General features: G+C 40.7%; 2 protein-coding genes across 5 annotated transcripts in view; one reads left to right on the forward strand and one right to left on the reverse strand.

The window, feature by feature from the left end:
- Positions 1-2,234: 2,234 nt before the first annotated feature.
- Positions 2,235-4,895, reverse strand: RPL15 (ribosomal protein L15). The gene is made up of 4 exons (XM_046662846.1): positions 4,798-4,895; positions 3,974-4,155; positions 3,399-3,535; positions 2,235-2,591 (listed from the first exon to the last, which is right to left on the reverse strand). The coding sequence occupies exons 2-4, from the start codon at positions 4,143-4,145 to the stop codon at positions 2,286-2,288; spliced, it is 615 nt and encodes a 204-aa protein (XP_046518802.1). The 5' UTR covers positions 4,146-4,155; positions 4,798-4,895; the 3' UTR covers positions 2,235-2,285.
- Positions 4,896-4,963: 68 nt separating this feature from the next.
- Positions 4,964-20,258, forward strand: part of NKIRAS1 (NFKB inhibitor interacting Ras like 1) — an 83,053-nt gene continuing 67,758 nt past the window's right edge. For 2 of the 4 annotated variants that reach the window (XM_046667670.1, XM_046665144.1), the window contains exons 1-3: positions 4,964-5,183; positions 11,354-11,464; positions 19,213-19,454. In XM_046667670.1, the coding sequence (XP_046523626.1) occupies positions 11,371-11,464; positions 19,213-19,454 (336 nt within the window). In that variant the 5' untranslated portion in view covers positions 4,964-5,183; positions 11,354-11,370. The remainder of the gene's footprint in view (positions 5,184-11,353; positions 11,465-19,212; positions 19,455-20,258) is intronic. The other 2 variants (XM_046666817.1, XM_046665939.1) reach the window with 2 other exon arrangements.

Consider the following 20,258-nt stretch of genomic DNA (forward strand, 5'->3'; position numbering starts at 1 on the left):
TAGTTTGCTCATCAGCAAAAGTGAGTTACTATTAGTACCTACCTCTTGTGGGGCTGAGAAAGGGGTTGCTCTAGCCCTAAAGAAAATTCTAGTCAATTTGGGTGTTCGAATCACATGCTGACCTAGAAATAAAGCAAACAGGAACAGTCTGTGGGGTGATCAGGGAAAGCCTCTAACGTGACATTTAGGCTCTGGGGAGTTTCCTCATCATAAAGGCATTAGAAAGTGCTTGGTGTGTCTGAGAACAGCAAGGAAGCTGGGATGAAATTGAGTGAGGACAGCAGTAGGACATGAGGTCACATGGTAGGAGTGAGGGAAGATCACAGAAACTCATTTCCAAGGACTTTAGTTCCCAGCAAAGGTGTGACACAACACAATCCCTCTAGCTGCTGTGTGGAGACGGAACCCTGGGTAGTAAGAGCAGGAGCAAGCCCTTAACTAATGCTGACTTTTTGCCTGAACCCTCCCTCCCCTTCCCAAACTGGTATCCATTATAGTTTGAAAACTTTTAAATGAGTTTTTCTAACTCATGCAAGGACCAAAGAACCAAGAGAAAATCTCTAAAGACTAAGTACTACATATTTTATTTCCCCTCAAATTGTTAACTGTTTCTGCCATCACGTTTTAATACGTTTTGGCAGGTTAGGGTATTTGGTGTGCTTTAAAGCACATTAGTATTAGATGACAAAAGATAACAGAAGGCCCATTTGTTTTAGTTTAATAAACATTTATTCCTTTAGTTGAACAACCTCTACACACAAAATATATGGTCTAAGTTTTTTTTTTGAATGGAAAGGAATTTAGTTCTCAAGCAGTTTTATGAGCCTGCTACACGTTTTCTAGAAATCATTTAACTGAACCTATTAAGACCCCTGAACAGGCAAAAAACTGGTTTAAGGAAACCAGCAATTAAATTTTGAAATCAAACTGCCTATTTTTAAGTCAGCAAACCCATAACTGGAAAGAATTGGGGCAACTCCTCTTCTGTATTTCCTATACACTCAAATTCACCCTGGGAGACAGAAGCCCAGTCTACTGGAAGACATGATGCAAACAGAACGTGGTGGTATGCTTAGGGTTAAGTTGGGCACAATTGATGGCCTGGCAAGTTTGTGGAATGGTAAGGATTTTGAGAGTAGTTTGAGCAGGGATGAGAAAATAACTGTAAACACACAAGATTGGAAACCATGAACTCATATCAACACCAACTTTTCTCAGTAGCCTAATGGGAATGAATAAAGTGGGTTGACCCAAGATTACCTGACTGACTGGACTGAGCAACAATGTTATCTTTAAAGCCAACCATTTTTCCCCTAACGTGGCTAAAGAATTCATAATGGTCACTTCAGCACTACAAAGCATTTAAAATTTTCATCAAAGCTGACTTTTTCTATCCTCACACTTGAAAGCTATCTCGTCAGATAGCCACCAGTTTCCCAGTCCTAGCACTGACTAGCTTACAAACCTCAACTTTAATTCCCTTGTCATTCACCTAACTCTCAATTCGCATCAGTTTCAACATATACCAGCGTAAATATCATTAATACTTGGCACAAAATTCAGTATTCTACAACTCCCTGTCATGGGAATAAACCAGAAGTCTCCACCTTTTTTGTGAACTTCAATTGCACTGTGGAGCCCAAGGTAATTTTGTTTAACCAGAATTTTTCACTTGTAAGAGCACCCTCTTGCAACAGGTTTATTCAATTCTCCTAAAAATGGTGGCATTCTAAACTTTTCTTTCACAAGCAGTGGTTACATAAATGAAATATTAAAACCTAAAAATGTGGACCCTCGACAAGTTTATTTTTCTGCATATGATAATTAGGATATCCTTCACATTTCCAAGCAAAATCCATTTAAAAAATGTGTCTTTGCCAAACTCCAAAAACAGCCAGTTGAGAGTAATCCAGGAGAGCATTGCATCACCCCAATAAAGCTGTAGGTTCCATCACATGCACCAACAAATCTACATGGCTAGTTTCTGCACTCCTGTTACAGAATTTATTTTACACTTATTATACCAAACAGCATTTTAAACACTGACATATAAACTCCTTAATAAGATAAAGCAAAGATGAAAGCATTTATCTTATTAGAAACAAGATACACCATCACTTATAGTTTTCAAACATTATTGCACTTTAACTTTCATAATCTGACAATGCATTCATGAAACAAACTGCAGACAACTAGTTTTAACAGACAAATTAAAGAACACTTTTAAGCAGACATGACTGTCCTAAATTGTTTATTAGGTAAGAATTTTACAAACATTACTTATATTAGCGGTAACGGTGAAGCTGGAGAGTATTGCGCCTTCTCCAAGCTGCACGGCGAGAACCACCAATAGTGTGGTGGAACTTGTGGCCCTTTCCAAGGCCACGGCTCTTGCGGCCTGCAGATGTCAGCCCTCTCATTTCCCTGTGCTTGTGGACTGGTTTGGTGATCCACTGGGTATCAGGATTTCTTCTAATAGCTTTATGGAATGGATCAATGAGGATCACCTCAAAGAATTTGTATGTGGAATCTTCGCCAACCCAGTAAGAATTCAGAACTCTCAGAGCCCCACAGTGGCGTCCAGCTCGTTCCTAGAATAGGAAAAAAGGCCCAAAGTCAGCCTCCCACACTTCCCATAGTATCAAACAGGAAGAATTCTCTAGTTCACCACTAGGTGAGACTGAGGCCATTCGGCTACTTAGCTGCTCAAATATTTATCAAGCATCTCCCCAGAGGCTGGGACCCTAAGTATGATAAAGCAGACTTACTAAAATAGCACACACAAACATCCTTAGATTTGAAACCATTCCCTCTTACTACCTGCCCCCCCAACTAAGGCATAAATGTTAAAACTTAGGATTCTGGAACCTCTTTTCCTAATAAAGAGGTCAACAAACTTACAGAAAACTTTAATATTTAGCCTATTATGTTAGGCTTTGCCAGTCACAGCGGTCTCTTTGTCTTTTCTTTTAAAAATAACATTTTTAGCTCACGGGCCCTTGTTTGCCAACCGCTACAACAGAGCATAGCTTATTTACTAACCCAGAAAGCAAGCTTATAACTGACCACAGAAAAATCAGTGATACAAATAAATGCAGTTTCTATACACCGGGGGAAATGTGCCCTCTGAGACAAAGTTTACTGCCCTTCAATAGCTTCGGTTCCAGAGGTCTATGCTAATCATAAAACACAATTTCCAATATGTGAGCAGAGAGATTAAATCAGTAACAAAAGACAAAGTCTTTGAAGTTAACTCTTTACCAAGATTAGTTAAGTAAAAAAAAAAATCACAAACCCCACAGGACTCACTTGTATACAAGTTAATCAGGAGAGCTGCTGAAATCCTTCTCCACCAACCCCAGGAGATGCCAATCCAACTGCTACTCAAAATCACTCACCTCGGCAACAGACTGAAGGCTTCGAGCAAACTTGAGCTGGTTAACACCATGATGCACAGGCTTGCCGTAGGTCGCGCCCTTAGGAACGGGGCGTTTGCGGCCACCACGGCGCACACGAATGCGATATATGACATAACCTGTACGAAAAAATTTACAAGGCTCTTATAAAAGCCGTAAGGGTGGAAGATCCAACGACATGTCACTTATGCCCCAACATCAATTATATTTCAGACCACACGTCAAACACTGTTACCTCTGATGTAAGCAAAACTAATACCTGTTTGAGACTCATTTCACGTTAATCACAGAGGTAGAGTCATTTCTCACTCTACACTGTTATTTTGCTTTAGTCTAGACTCACACGGATTTGCAATCTACGACACACTTGCTACTTCAGACAACTGGGAGCACGTAATCCACCGGCCAACAACCTCTATGCGCTGCAGCTGAAGGCGGTTTCTGCCAAAGCCCTATGTGAAGACAGACATGGGCGCGATGGCAGCTCTTTCTCATCACCGGTTTCCAGCTTGCCCTGCGAAATATTTTATCGAGGCGTCCACGCAGACACCACTCACCTTGCTTGGCCTTGTATCCCAGTCTGCGCGCCTTATCGGGCCGGGTGGGGCGGGGCGCCCTGTGGAGCGCCGAGAGCTGGCGGTACTGCCAGCAGCGCACCCTGAGAAGAAATCGCATCACGTCCGACTGCTTCTTCCTCCATAGCTCCTGGATGTACTTGTAAGCGCCCATCTTGGCTCACCTTTGACATAAACCGCCTCTTAAAAACGTATCCCTTTAAAGTCTAACAAGACCCCGTCCGTCCATCTTAGTTCCTCATCAACCACAAGGAAACCACTGAGGATGAAAATGGCTCTGCACGCAGCGCGGGGAAAAGCCAGCCCCGATCCCACCTCTGCGACCGCCAGCGCGCAGCAGCGCAGGCAGGCCTCGGGCACATTTCTGCTGGACGAATGAATGGAGCCAGACTCGGGCACTGAGGGGCGGGTGACTGCGGCAGGCGGCGTCCCCCAGGGCCCGGCCTGCAGAGACCTCGCCGACACCACAGGGGAAGGCGCTACCGCCGCCGCCAACTTAACTCTCGAAGAAAAAGCACTTACTCTCCCTAACCCGCCGGCCTGGCTTTACGACGCCCTAGGCCCGGCCCCATGCCTCCCTTCACGCTCCAGGCCCAGCTCGAATTCGCGCCGCCATCACAACATCCCCCCCACAGCCCGCCCCGGGGGCCGCCTCTCCACGCCCGAGCTGCCCCACATCCTGATCGAACTCGCGCCGCACAGAAGGCAGGAGAAACTCCGAGGACGCAGGGTCCCCGAGCCTGGATGGCCGAGGCAAAGGGAGATCCGCGGCGGATGGACTACTGAAAAACTCCAACACAGCCTACCTGATGGCTGCCGCCAGACGGAAAGGAAAGAGCCTTTCTCCCACAATCCCTTTTGGGCTCCTCCCCCACCTCAGCGAGCCTCTTTCCGGTGGAAAGCTGCAGCCACCCGGAGCCTCATGGGACATGTAGTTCCGGCAGAGAGCCTGGTGGGCGGAGTTCGGCAGGGATTGGGTGCAGCCTCCTCTATTGTCCCGCCCCCTGCTCGTCAGGATTCGAGTTTGAGAGGCAGGGGCAACCCGAAACGGCGAGGCCTCGGCGGGCGAGCATCCTAGACAGTCGCGCCGCCGGGAGGAGGCAAGGTGGGGGCGGGGCTCCCGTGGCCGAGGTCCGCCGTGGAGGCGCGCAGCCGGCGTGCCGCTCTCTTCGGGGTCTGCGGAGGGGTCTAGGTCTGTGTCGTGAGGAGTGGGGGCCTCTTCATCGAGGCAGCGTCTTCGCCTGCGGCGTAGCTGAGGCTTCCCGGTGCCGTCCCTTTTCTCACCCCGGACGGGCGCAGAGATCCGGGACCCGGGGCGGCTCGGACGGTCCCCCGCGACGCCGCCCCAGCCGCCAGAGAAGGCGTTTGCGGTGCGGGGCTTCGCGGGTGGAGGGTCATTCGGGTCGATTCGGCTTTAGCCCCCGCAGGCCCCAGCTCTGAGGGATTTTGCACTAAAAAGGGTCCGTGGGGAGGGAGAGCGCGGGCGGCTTGGCGCTTTTCCATTTCCGTGCCTTTCCTGCCTACAGATTTGGTCCCAGATTGGTACGTCAGAACCACAGTTTTTTAGATTTATTTGCCAAGACCTGGTTGGCAAGTGCGAATGTTTCGGGCAGAAATACCGAGAAAATGCTGGCGTTTTGTGTTGCGTTCGTTATGGAAAAATAGGTGACTACGTCTTTTGCGTTTCCAGAATATTTTCATTTTTGATGCAATCATGTGGTTTAATTCTCTTAACAAATTCTAAGTGTGGCCAGGGTTTAAGAGAATCTTGTTTACTTTCTAAATCATTAGCTGTTTTGGTTATTTTTCCCCCCATTTCCTATTTTCCTTTTCTTTGTTTGTCACAGCTTTACCACTGTAAGAATCCTCATATGGTTCATTGATTCATTCAACGAACCTTTATGAAGTGCCTGATATGTGCCAGGCAGTGTCCCAACTGCTGAGGATGCAGCAGTGGTCAACGCAGAAATTCTAGCTTTCTTGGAAACAGGCTTAAGACAGACATGTATTGTTAGGCGGTAAGTGCTAAGGACCAACATTAAGAGGAGAGTAAGGATAAGGGAGTGTTGGAGTGGGAGTCGAAAGTTTGGATAGAATGTTCATGGTAAGTCTCCTTGATGAGTAACATTTGAGAAAAGACATGAACGATGTGAGCCTTGGAGAAGTGGGCACTGATTCCACGCGGAGGGAAAAGTGCCAAAGCTGGAGTATGCCTGGAACAGCAAGGAGGCATTGTGTCTGGAATTAGCCATAGGAGAAACTAGCAGATGACATCAGAGAGGCCAAGGTTCTTAGGAGGATTTTGGGTTTTCAAAGTGCCTGAGATTGGAAACAATGGGAAGAATTTGAGCGGAAGGGTCACTTCCTGTGGCTTAACATTTTTAAAGGATCTTATGGATTGCGGCTTTGAGGCTAAACGGAAGAACAGAAAAAGTGGAAACAGAGAGACTAGTTAGGAGGTTTTATTAATTTCCTTTTGCTCCTGTACCAATATACAGCAAATTTACTGGCTTAAAATAATACAAATTTATTGTCTTATAATTCTGTAGGTCAGAAATCTCACTAGGCTAAAATCAGGTTGTCAGTAGTGCCATGTTCCTTTTAGAGGTGATAGGGGAGAATCCATTTCCTTGCCTTTTCCAGCTTCTACAGGCCACCTGCATTGCTTGGCTCCTGACCCTTTCCATCATCTTCAAAGCCAGCAGCATAGCATCTTCAAATCCCGGTCTTTCTCTCTTGCTTTCTGACATTCTTGTCTCCCTCTTAAAAAGACACTTGTGATTACATTGGGTCCACTCAGCTAATCCAGGATAATCTCTTCATTGCAAGGTTCCTAATTTAATCACAGCTGCAAAATCCCTTTTACTGTGTAAAGTGAAATACTCATAGGTTTTGGGAATTTTGACACATCCTTGAGAGAGCAGGAGATGAGAAGATGGTACCTGGGACCACTTCATTAGTGATGGAGGTTGTAAGTGGTCCCCCCTTGGATGTATTTCACGGTAGATGATTTACTGATGGATCAGACATGGGGTGTCAGAAAAATGGGTCAAGAATGATTGACTACAAAGCATTTAGAAAAAAGATTCTGGCAATGTGAGTAATGACTGCTAATTTCTTAATTAGTTTCTGCGGTTTTGTTTCTTAATTTGCCGTTAGCAGTTTCTCAGGAGTTTTGCAAGATTTGGATTGGTATTTCCAGTTGATTTTTGAGATTCTTGAGGCAGGGATCATTTCTGGTTTTGCTCCCTAGTTTTTCCCTAATGCCTGGCATTATGGTAAGCCCTCAGTAAATATTTACTGGATGAATAAAAGAATGGTAAGCTGGAATCAGCTTATTATATTTTATTATGTTCAGTATTATTTGCAAAACCCTTTTAATGTGTGTTTATGTATTTATGTAAAATGTCTTTATATATGGATAAGTCAAAGTATTGCACACAGTACATGGTGTTTACATAAATACACAGTGTAGAAGTTTTCCCCATGTGATGCTTACATAATAAGATCTATCTATAATATCTCTCTATGATAACAGTGTCTCAACATTAATATTTTTCCGATTGCATAAACAGTTCTTTAGATAGAAGAACAGAAGTACTGACAATTTGGAGGAGCTGTTTCTGATGGCTCTTCAAAGAGAATATTGACCAGGTCATGTTTTTATTCTCTAGCAACACTAGATTTGATTTGGAAAGCAAAGCAATATGTATTTAAAACTGCATTGGATTTTTTCTGTTAAGCACATTCTCTTAGTCATATACATCAGATGAAGATTAATAGGTCACAGATTGATTTTTTCTTTTTTTTTTTTTTTGCTGAGGAAGGTTCACCCTGAGCTAACGTCTGCCACCAGTCTTCCTATTTTTATATCTGAGCCGCTGCCACATCACAGCCACTGACAGATGAGTGGTGTAGGTCAGTGCCTGGGAACTGAACCTGGGCTGCTGAAGCCAAGTGTGCTGAAGCAGAGTGTGCCGAACGTAACCATTAGGTCACCAAGGCTGGCCCCGTCACAGATTGAATTTTATTGTGCAGCAGTTTCTTAGGGTAGGGACTGTAACAAGTAGCTCTGACTGCTGCATTTTGCATTAACCTCAGTGTTGATGCAGTTTCTGGGTAAGCAGTTTCTGTTCTCACAGTATCACAGTGTTAGAAGGAAGCTTAAAGGTCCTTCATCTGTTCTGGAGCCTTTCAGACTCTTGAAATCTAGATTTACATTGGAGGCTTGGCCACCTGCAGGATCTGTTCACGTGGTTCATTGCCTGTTCAGATGCTGCAGATGGCCTCCTTTTTCAATTTGGAAGGAAATGGTGTATATTTATTCTGTTTGGGAATTATGAAATATTATAATGCTTAGAGAACTAAGTTTTTAGTAGTTTTTATGTATAAATCTGAATATCTGTAAGCATAAGAACCACTTCCTTATGCATAATGTGAATCCCCACTGTCACGATCATATTTGGAAACTCAAGTATTTTTGTATGTGTATTTGATGTAATTCATTCAAAATCTTACCTTAGATGTTAACTTTTTAAAGAACTCAAACTTTTTTTTTTTGAGGAAGATTAGCCCTGAGCTAGCATCTGCTGCCAATCCTCCTCTTTTTTGCTGAGGAAGACTGGCCCTGAGCTAACACCTGTGCCCATCTTCCTCTACTTTATGTGAGGGACGCCTACCGCAGCATGGCTTGCCAAGCGGGTGCCATGTCTGCACTCAGGATCCAAACCGGTGGACCCTGGGCTGCCGAACCTGAACATGTGCACTTAACGGCTGCGCCACAGGGCCAGCCCCAGAACTCAGACTTTTTAATTGATGGTGCCAGGTCACTAATCTTCAGTTTTACATGTAGTAGTATTGTTTCCCGTTTGAAAAGAACAAGGAACCTAGAATGTTTCAGTTATGCTTTGGTTAATCACACATACCCTTTCATCTTTGTTTTCTTTTTGACAGTGTAAAATATTTAACACGGCCGATTCTGTCTTAGCTCTTCCCATCTCTTTCCTTTCTAAAATACTTTAAAATCCTTACCTAGTGTTTGAGTTACCTCTATTCTGTTACTTTTACTGTTTGCCCTTGATGGAGACTTCTCTGATATACCAAAACAAACCCCCTAATTTATTTATTTATACACACACACATAAATTAATACATATTTTTAACAGACTTTATCTGCTCATCCTAATATCAATGAGTGATCAAAGTACAATTGTAGCATACCACTTTTAAAGCAGATGTATTAAGACCACTTCCAAAGACTCTTGGAATAATTGACTGGTGAATTTCTCAGGATTCTATTGGTTTCAGCATTTCTCCAGTTTGCTGCAGTCTCCCGCGCTCATAGTTGCCTCCCCTTTTTAGAGGCCTGTTAATCACTGGGTGTTTTTTTCTTATAACAGCCTGCTTTACCCAAGTACAGCGTGTACCCGCCCCTGTAGAGCACTTGAATTTTCTTGAAGATTGGTATAATGTGTGGTAAAGTGACAGTTTTTTGATTGAACAGGAAGGGGAGAGGAGGTAAGGATTGGCATTTAGAAATTCTCCTGGGGCTAAGACATTTTTAGAGGAAGGGAAATAACAATACAAAAACCAGAATTTAGATTCCAAGAGTAACGTTTTCTGACAACAGAATTGTTCTGTGCTGCCATCATTTTTATCTTTTGGCAGATTTATTTCTTTTTCATCCTCTTCTCATGTGGTTAGGTGGCAACTTCCTTTAAATTTTAACTATTATCATTAAAAACCCTTTGAAAGATTGATTCAATGGTGTCATAACTTACAGGAGACCACAATATGCAGAGAGAATAGAATCCTATGATAAATGAGATGACATTAAATTAATCATAAATTCAGAGGTACGTGTAGAAAACCTTTTAAAATAGGCCATAGCTGCTGACATAGGAGATACCATACCATGGATGATCAATGTGACACAAAGCTCTGCCCTTATAAATAAAGCCTGAGAATTTTTATATTGCAGTTATGTTGAAAATATAAGGAAAAGAAAGTCCCCTAAGAGCAGTGGCTCTCCTAGAAGCAAGTGATTATTCTTGATAAGATTTAGAAGGATTCCAAGCATACCACCCAGGAAGTAATGGTTGTATCACATAAGTGATGATTATTTCTCTACTGGTAAAATGTACTGTATGGCTCTGAGAAAGAGTGCTGTGTTATTACTGCACTACAATAATGTTAGCCTTAACATTTTTCCTGTCAGCAGACTAGTGTTTTGGCTGATTTGGGTCATAAAAAATTACAGACTTTGAAAAAATTAAGTCGAGAAGACTTATGGGAAGTTCATTTGTTGCTTCATGTTTTGTGTTGGTAAGAAAACAAACCAACCAGTAGTGATGTACAACACACGTGCATACACAGAAGGATACCTGGTATTCATTTTATGTGAATGCTGATTTGAACTTTCTTGTCGTAGTTGTTTTCTGACTTAAAGGAGTTGTGGTATCCCTTTTAGTCAGAGTTATTGCGTGTTCTGCAGTTCCAGATGAGAAGAATTGGGGGAAATAAGGAGGTGGTGGGAGATGGCAAAGGCAATGTGGAAATGTAAATTCTCTTTCCAGGTTATTCTGTTGTATTTGATGAGCCTTTTTTCATTTCTGCCTTGGCTGCTGTTACTTTGCCTTCTGGAAGATAAAACCTCTGAGGAAAATTGAAGAAAATGTTACCTGTTCTTGCTTTTCCTTGGATATGTTAGGAAGCTAGGAAAAGTTTTGCTTTTCTTACTGGTTTAAAGTGCCCGAGCAATTTTTCTAGCATCAGGAAGTATGACTCAAAGTATGACTAAGAGAACCCATGTGGCTACCAAAATCCAGTTTCCCACTCTCCTGAGAAAAGACTGACAGTAGCATTAATAGCAGTAATGTTTCTTTAAAAAAATCATGTCCATTCTCTATCCAGATTTTTATCTTCATGCTTCCTTAACCTTTTGCTTAAATGTTTATTTTTCCAAGTAAATATTGACAAGCAGGCAGTTTCTTTCAAGGATTGGTTTCATCTAGGATTCGATCTGAATTCCTATAGACTCAATTAGTATTGAAATATTCTTTGTATAAAATGTATTTGTTATTTTTGAAAACAAACGTGGATTCACATCTATATGTGTAGTCTTAGGTTTACCTAGATTACCTCGGCAAAGATAGAAGAAACTGGTAACACTGATTGCTCTAATGGAGCAAATGGGAGACTAGAAAGGGAGTTTGGAAGGATGTACCTTATTCTATATATGTTTTTTTATATTTGAAATTTCTTGTCATGTATGTATGGCTTATTAAATTTAAACTTAGAAAGAAAAAGAAAAGGTTGATTTCAACAGTATACAATTTTAAAGATCTTCTCTTCTCTTCACAGTGATATCCTGAGAGAAGATGGGAAAGGGCTGCAAGGTTGTGGTTTGTGGCTTGCTATCTGTGGGGAAAACAGCAATTTTGGAGCAGCTCCTTTATGGGAATCATACTATTGGTAAGATTATCTTTCTCTCGTTTCTCTGTAGGTTCTGGGAACTGTTAGGGGTCTTTGGTGGTACACGAAAGTGAGGTGTAGTCTAGAGGGACCAAAAGGGTCATAGAAGTCAACAAAAATTGAGGGGGGCAAAAATGGGGGAGAGAAAAAAACATTTTTATGTTATTGAAATTCAAGAGTGTTTGCTGTAAGTTATAACAGTTAAGAAAACAACTGTATATATCTCTCGTTTGTATATATGTGTTTCCTGTATATTTACATAATGAATAGTGGTCTTGGAGTCATAGCATCAGTCACTTAGGAATATCCTGAATGATCTCTCGTTCTTATTTCAAACATGACTTTCCAGTACTACTGTATAGGTTTTAAAAATGGAAGAAACAGCTGTTTGCTGCAGTGTGACCTAACTTTATGAGTTGGATTAGCTCATTCATTTATTCATTCATGGAGTTAAACAATTATTAAATACTTGCTATATGATACAGGCTGTGATGAGGCCTTGTGAGGATACAGAAATGAAGACGATGGCGTCCATGGCTTTAAGGAGGTCATGGTTTAGTAAGGAAGACAGACGTTACAGTTTAGCATAAAATGAGGTTTATGTTAGAGAGCGAAGTAGAATCTTAGATCTTTGAAGTATTTATCTCTGGCAAGTAGCTTAGAGGGCATTTCTATCTTACTTTTATTAATCATTTTGATGAGCTCTGCTTCTCTTCCACCTTCCCAAAATAATATTTAACAATTTTGGTTAAATCCACGTTGAGTTTTTATCATGATGCCTGTGCCAGCAGTTCTCAAACGTTTTGGTTTCAGAATCCCTCCTGTCACAAATCTTGCTCTTAATGTTTTGCCTCCAGATACTAATTTATGTCTATGCAAAAAATAAATTATGCTGGGGGTGGAAAAAGAAAAGAATCCCTTTACCCTCTTAAAACTCTAAATAGCTTTTGTTTATGTTGGCTATATCTTTTGATATTTTTATTGTATTAGAAATTAAAAAAATGTTTGTTACTTAAAATAGTAACAGTAAACTTATTACAGCTAAGATAACATATTCTTATGAAAAATAATTATATTATCAAAAAACTTGGAAGATGAGCATTGATTTACATTTTTGAAAATCTAATGTCTACCTTAATAGAAGGCAGCTGCATTATCATATCTACTTGCTTTTATGTTCAATCTGTTGTGATATGTTGTTTTAGTTGAAATACATGAAGAAAATCTGGCCTCACACAGATATATAGTTAGAAAAGGTACGAGTATTTTAGTAGCCTTTCCAGATAATTGTGAATATTCTAAAACTCAACAAGTGATGGTTACTTAAAGCTTATTGCAATGTGGAATCTGAAACCACATCAGTGACCTTTTCCTGCTCTATTACATTAAAATCTCATTGATCTATCTTGCACTTTAAATGGGTTTTTTACCCAACATGGTTTTTTAACATCCTGAATTGGTCAGTTGGAAAATACTGGTTTACTGAGATGAGCAGATCTTCCAAATTAACAATTATTGATATCATCCCCAGTCTCATCAGTATTAGGAAGCTGTCAAGTTCATGGTGATGGATACAATTCTGATTTCACTTAAAAGCTCAAATTTTATCATTGACAACAAATACTGTCAGTTATTTTCCTTGAAATGATAGGTTCCCTTTATTCATTTTTTAGAAAATGTGTGTCAAATACCCTGAATAAATATGTTTTTCTGTCATTCCATCTTTTTTAATAAAAGTGGCTAGTTCAGCTTGCAACTCAAACACAAGAGTTTTTCCTCTGGACAATTACCATAATTTGTTATGCAGAAATACTTTATGCCTACTTCCCATTAATCACATAGAATATTAAAAAGATGCAAAGATGTATTCTCAAGGATTGAGGTTTAATAAAATTAGTAATTTTTACTGCTTCATCAAGGACATTTCTTAAGTGAAACTGGCTTTTTTTTTTTTTGAGGAAGATTAGCCCTGAGCTAACATCTGCTACCAGTTCTCCTCTTTTTGCTGAGGAAGATTAGCCCTGACGTAACATCCGTGCCCATCTTCCTCTACTTTATATGTGGGATGCCTGCCGCAGCATGACTTGACAGGTGGTACGTAGGTCTGCACCCGGGATCCGAATCGGTGAACCACTGAATCGGTGGGCCACTGAAGTGGAATGTGCAACCTTAACTGCTGCGCCATCGGGCTGGCCTGAAACTGGCTTTTTTTTTTAACTGCAAGAATGAGATGGTGAACAACACAGCTAATACAGTTGGTGCTACTGCCTTGATTGTACTAAGGCACCAGCGGTTTTACCCACCGTTGCTTTTGCATCAAGTACAAATGTCAACACAGTGGAAAAGGCAAATGTCTTAGTATTGTTATGAAAATAGTTTTGCCCATGTGTATTCCCTGAAAGGAGACCTCAGTGGATCTGTAGACCACACAGATCTACAGATCTACACAGAGAGCTACTGGCACATGTAACTATTCTCAGCTGAGCAGTATGGTGTACTATGATTGTTTCTTTTCTTTTTGTTTTTATGGAAGCTAACATTTGCTTTATTTGTCATTTCGTTAGTTTTGTTTATACCTTTGGCTAATTTTTCCACATATCCAGATGTTTCTCAGTTTTCCGTGAGGTCAGCTAAATCAGTTAATCCTTTTTTCTTGGAGGTACCCTTCCAGGAGCAAGCAATCCTTTTATGTAGGCCTTTTGCACAGCTGTCACCGTGGAACTTCCCTTTACCTTTCTTTCTTCCTGGGTTTGATTCCCTGCTTCCTAGAGGTCTTGTTATCTTTTGGTTTATGCCCTTCTTTTGGTGGAGCATATCTTCCAGTATAGTCATGCATCACTTAACAGTGGGGTTATGTTCTGAGAAATGTGTGATTAGGCAATTTCGTCATTGTGCGAACATCACAAGACTGTACTTACACAGACCTAGATGGTATAGCCTACTTCACACCTAGGCTGTATAGTACTCCTCTTGGGGGACCACCATTGTATGTGCGGTCCATTGTTGACCAAAATATTATTATGCAGCTCATGACTGTACTTTTTTTGGGGTTGAAAAGATTGTACAATGGAATGGGGCACTGGGTGATGGTAGTCCTCAAAATGCCCTCTATGCCTGGCACATGGCACTAATCTTGGGGCTTCTAAGTAGAGATATTTACTATGGTCCCTGTGATTCCACTTACTCCTGTGTTACCTTCTGTTTTCTGGATCCAGTGTCATCTTCTTTCTATGATTACATGCTAATTTGGATGGAGGCCTCCTCAGTTTGCTGAGAAAATGTATGTGATACATTTTTTCAGGCGTCACATGTTTGAAAATGTCTTTATTTTACACTCACAATTGAATTATAATTTTGAGTGTAGAATTCCAGGTTGAGAATAATTTCTTTTCAGTATTTTTAAAGTGTTGCTCCGTTATCATCTTTTATCCTTCTCTATTATAAAATGCATCATATACATAGAAAACTGCATAAAACACATAGACGGCTTAATGAATAATTATAAAACAAACTTTTGCATAATCTCCATGCAGGTCAAAAAGTAGAACCTTGAGGGCACTCTAGTAGCCCCGCCGTGTTCCTCTCTCCAATCACAACTCAGCCCTTCCCTTGACTTTTGGTCAATCAGTTCTTTCTCTCCTTTATAGTTTTTCCAACTATGTATGTATCACTAAAGGATATAGTTTATTTTTGCCTGTTACTGACTTTATATCAATGGAATAATACTGTATAAATTCTTCAGTGTCTGCCTTCTTTCACTCAACAGTACATCTGTAAGACTCATCCATGTTGTAGGTAGCTGTGGTTTAATTATCATTGCCTTATAGTATCTGTTGTATGAAGACACTTCAGTTTATTTCTCTCTTCTATCTTGATGAACGTTTGGGCTGTTTATAGTTTGGGGCTGTTAGAAATCATGCTGCAGTGAACAGTCTTGGACATATATGCCACCTATTATGTGGGCAAGTTCTGGGGTGTGTATCTGGGAGTGAAATTACTGCTTCATAGAGGATGTCTATCCTCAGTTTTACCAGATTCTATTATCTTCTTGCTTCTAGTGTTGCTTTTGAGATGCTGGGAGCCATTATCATTCTTGATGCTTTGGATGTGGAAGCTTTTGTAGGCTCTTTTTTTTGTCCCCAGTATTCTGAAATTTCATAGTGGTGTATCATAGGATGAGTCTGTTTCCATCCATGGTACCGAGCATTCAGTGGGCCCTTTCAATATGGGAATGTTTGTCTTCAGTTCTGAAATTTTTTTTTTTTTGAGGAAGATTAGCCCTGAGCTAACATCTGCTGCCAATCCTCCTCTTTTTGCTGGGGAAGACTGGCCCTGAGCTAACATCTGTGCCCATCTTCCTCTATTTTATGTGGGATGCCTGCTGCCACAGCCTGGCTTGACAAGTGGTATGTAGGTCTGCACCTGGGATCTGAACTGGCGAACCCCGGGCTGCTGAAGCAGAATGTGCGAATTTAACTGCTGTGCCACTGGGCTGGCCCCTCAGTTCTGAAATATTTTGTTGATGCTTTCCCTCCTCTTTGTTCTCTGTTCTCTCTTTCTGGAACTCTCTTTTTGGAAGCTAGACTTCTGGACTAGTTCGCTAATTTTTTTATTTCTCCTCTTCTATTTTCCACTCTTAATATTTTGTTCCACTTCTTGGGAGTTAACATCATTATGTTCTAGCCCTTCTACAGAGGTTTCACTTCTTATTATTCTGTTCTCTTTTCATGGATGCACTGTCTTCTCTCTCGGAGTATAATATTGAGTAATTTTTTTGTTTTTCTTTTCTTTGTAGTCTTTTCCCTCTAAGGTGCTCGTTTCTGATTTTTGGTCTCTCCTTTCCTCCAGGTATCTGGTAGTCCTTGGTTGTCTGCTCATAATTAAGAGTGGAGAACTAAAAAGCTAACCGAAAGCTATAAGCATGTGGACAGGGTTCATGACTTTGAACTTCACTGTAAGGTGATCTGGGTGGGGCCTTGTTGAGCAACCCTAGATGTTAGCATATTTAGGATTTTTCCTTTTTTGCTGGCCAGATTCCCCAAATTCCTCTGCCTGGAGGATAAAGACCTGGCTGCTAAAGGTTTGGGAGCAGAGGGAGGTTGACACTTAATTGCCCCCTGTTTTCACTATGGAACTCAGACCCTTTATCCCACAGTCCAGGCATCCTCTATTTTACCCTCTCTAGAGCTTGCACCCTTAGTCTTCTGCAGGCATGGAGGAGTGGTAGTTGCCCAATGGCATGGAGTGGGAGAGGGGATCTAGGGAGCTAATGGAAGAGCCATGACTTTGGTTGATTTATAGAGTAACAAAATCTCAAAAGGTCTAAGCTTAATGGGGCAAGGAGGGGAACCAGACTGTTGTTTGGTGGATAAAACATCCACTATGACAAAAGTCTTAATAGTTTTTGCCTTGAAATTATTTTGTAGTCAAAGCTCAATAAATTTGTGTCTTAATAGAATAAGCTTTAATTTCCGTCAGGTAGCTTAATATATCACAGCATGAGATATATACTCAAACCTATGAGTAATTTTCCCTTACTAAACATTGAACACGTTCCTTAATGTAAATAATTATGCTGATAAAAGTGAATTTTTGGTTTCTCATGGTCCAATCGATTTATCATTACATCATTATTCCTTTTAATACTTTATGGAGATTTTATTTAATACTTATAAACAGTTCATGTAAGGCACCTGTAACAAATCATTCTACAGTATTTAGGTTGTTTAAAACTCTTGCCATAGTTTTCAAAAACCTATAATATAGTATGCTTTATTGGTATAGGATGTTATCCATATGATTTTACCTCTGGATATAGCTCATATTTAAATATGAAAGTGGGTACAGGGACCATACTATACCTTTCTCATCATATGCCTCTAGCACTCATTACAGTTCCAAGTGTTAATCTTCTCCCCTTAATCCCCTTATCCACAAATGATTATTGAATACATGCTGTGTACACAGAATAGTTCATTTCTCTCAAGGAAGTTATAGACTAGTTGAAGAGACAAAACCTGCACAAATGGAGCAAACTAAAATGCATTTTAAAGGGATCACTCAGGCAAGAAGGGGACTGAAATTGGGACATCAATTATGAGCTCATTCACCTCACTCATTCATTCATTCAGCAAACATTTATTCAGGAATTTCTAGGTCAATTTTTAAGTCAATTTGTTAGTCCTCAGAGCTATAAAGATAGATTAGCCACAGTCCTGGCTCTCAAGGAGTTGATACTCCAGCTTCAGAGGGGACAGATATGGAAAGATTTAAGTATAGAATGGTATTGTGGGCCAGCCCCGTGGCATAGTAGTTGAGTTCACACACTCTGCTTCAGAGGCCTGGGATTCACCTGTTCGGATCCTGGACATGGACCTACACACTGCTTATCAAGACACAGTGTGGCAGGCGTCCCACATAGAAAATAGAGGAAGATGGGCAGGGATCTTCCTCAGCAAAAAGAGGAGGATTGGTGGCAGATATTAGCTCAGGTCTAATTTTCCCCCCCAAAAAAATAAATAAAATGGTATTGCCTGTACAAGGCACAATAGGAGCAGAAAGGAGGGAAGGGGCTAATCAGGAGAGGAGGACCCACAGAGCTGACATTTCAGAAGAGTCTGGAAAGGATACTAGGAGTTAACTGAGCTACTGCTGTAGTTCAGGTGAAGATACACCAATGGGAATGAAAGGAGGTAGTGGCTTGAGCAGATGTTTCAGCAGTAAAGTGGCTGATTTATAACTTTCACTCACACTTTCAGTTTTCAAAGAGAATTTTGAAGACTGCCCAGGTGGATGGTGATGAAGGGAAGAAGGCAAGGAGGAGGAACAGGTGTAGGGAGGAAAGATAGTAAGTTTTGCTAGTTTGAAGAACTTGCAGGACATTCACATAAAAGAGCAAAGTAGGCACTTGGGAATTAAGGCCTGGTGCTCAGGCCCAGACTGGACATGTACATTTTTGAGTCCCGTAAACAGACCCTGGAAATAGTGGAAGTTGTACAAAAAAAAGCTAACAAATTTCCCCCAGGTCTTGTCCTTGGCTCTGATGGACAAGAAAATGGGGCCACTTAGTTGTTGAAGCTACTTTTTTTTTTTTTTTTTGAGGAAGATTAGCCCTGAGCTTACTGCTGCCAATCCTCCTCTTTTTGCTGAGGAAGCCTGGCCCTGAGCTAACATCCATGCCCATCTTCCTCCACTTTATATGTGAGACGCCTACCACAGCATGGCTTTTGCCAAGTGGTGCCATGTCTGTATCCGGGATCCGAACCGGCAAACCCTGGGCCGACGAGAAGTGGAACGTGCGAACTTAACTGCTGCGCCACTGGGCCAGCCCCTGTTGAAGCTACTTTTAAAATCAGCCTTTAATTCTCCAATTTAGGTATTAAGTTCTTTGACTCTTTAACAATACTTTTTAAAAATATGTAATAGTAAATCTTGTTGCCAAATTTTTATTTCTACTTTTATTTCTATCCAGAAGAAATATTTTTAAAAAGCATGTTGGTCATTTACTGTACTACCTTTCACTTTAAGGAAGTTAGTAAATGAATCTTCTTATATATAGTATATAGGGAACATAGAAAGCCAACTTGCTAAATGACAAGAAAATATTCAGCAGTTAGTACTGAGTTATCCAAAAAGTAATTTCTTTTTTTCTTATTGAGGTATAATTGACATAACATCATATACTTTCAGGTGTACAATGTAGTGATTTGATATTTGTATATATAAAAGTAATTTCTTTTTAATCCCAGGAATGGAAGATTGTGAAACAATGGAAGATGTGTATATGGCTTCAGTGGAAACGGATCGGGGAGTAAAGGAACAGTTACATCTTTATGATACCAGAGGCCTACAGGAAGGTGTGGAGCTGCCAAAGCATTATTTTTCATTTGCTGATGGCTTTGTTCTTGTGTACAGTGTGAATAACCTTGAATCCTTTCAAAGAGTGGAGCTTCTGAAAAAAGAAATTGATAAATTCAAAGACAAAAAAGAGGTAAGTGGGTATGTGAAAAATGCCAAATGTGAATTATAATACTGTTTAAGTTGTAGCATGGACTTCTGGGCAGTTAAAATATTTTAAAAGCGCTAAATTGTATCCACAGTATCTGTAATCTTCATAATTTTTTTTCTTAGTTCAGGAAATACAGTCAGGACCAGCATTTGACTTTCTGCCTTTGCTTGTTACTGTGTACAAGTTGAATTTTAATGACTCCATACCTCAAGTACCACACAGTTCATTTCATATTGTTTGGGATCCCTGTGGCCTGGGTCTCTTTATTATCTTCTTGGGTAAATAGGATTCTTGTCTTCAGTCTTGAAAAAAGAAAAGTGAAAAAAACCTAGTAAGTATTGAATTCTACCCATTTACCACTTAAAAATAAGATTCTTATCATGGTCTGTAAAGTCTTATATGATCTGGGATCTGGCCCGTCCCTGTCCTGTTCATCTTATCTTTATCATTCTGTCCCTCTGTCACTGTGCTCCAGTGACGCTGCTCTACTTTCTGTTTTCCCAACATGATAATTTTCTTCCCCTATTAAGTCCTTCCCCATCGCTGGTTCCCTTGCCTGGAACTCTCTTATCAAGATCCTTGTCCGGATCTGCATATGGCTGACTCATCATCATGGAGGGAACCATATAATGTACTGGTTAACAGCACTGGCTAGATTTTCTTAACCTCAATTTTGATATTTTATTTATTTTTATGTTAAACTTTCTATTTTGAGATAACTGTAGATTCACATGCAATTTTAAGAAAGAGATCCCTTACACAGTTTCCCCCAATGCTAACATTGTG

Source organism: Equus quagga, chromosome 1 (genome assembly GCF_021613505.1).
Source record: "Equus quagga isolate Etosha38 chromosome 1, UCLA_HA_Equagga_1.0, whole genome shotgun sequence".
Taxonomy (NCBI): domain Eukaryota; kingdom Metazoa; phylum Chordata; class Mammalia; order Perissodactyla; family Equidae; genus Equus; species Equus quagga.

What these genes read in the sequence shown, in the direction of transcription:
- RPL15 (XM_046662846.1), bottom strand. Translation starts at nt 4,145, where the DNA reads ATGGGCGCTTACAAGTACATCCAGGAGCTATGGAGGAAGAAGCAGTCG. An exon ending in GGGATACAAGGCCAAGCAAG is followed by an intron (nt 3,536 to 3,973) that starts GTGAGTGGTGTC and finishes TTTTTCGTACAG; the next exon opens with GTTATGTCATATATCGCATT. An exon ending in GCCTTCAGTCTGTTGCCGAG is followed by an intron (nt 2,592 to 3,398) that starts GTGAGTGATTTT and finishes TTCCTATTCTAG; the next exon opens with GAACGAGCTGGACGCCACTG.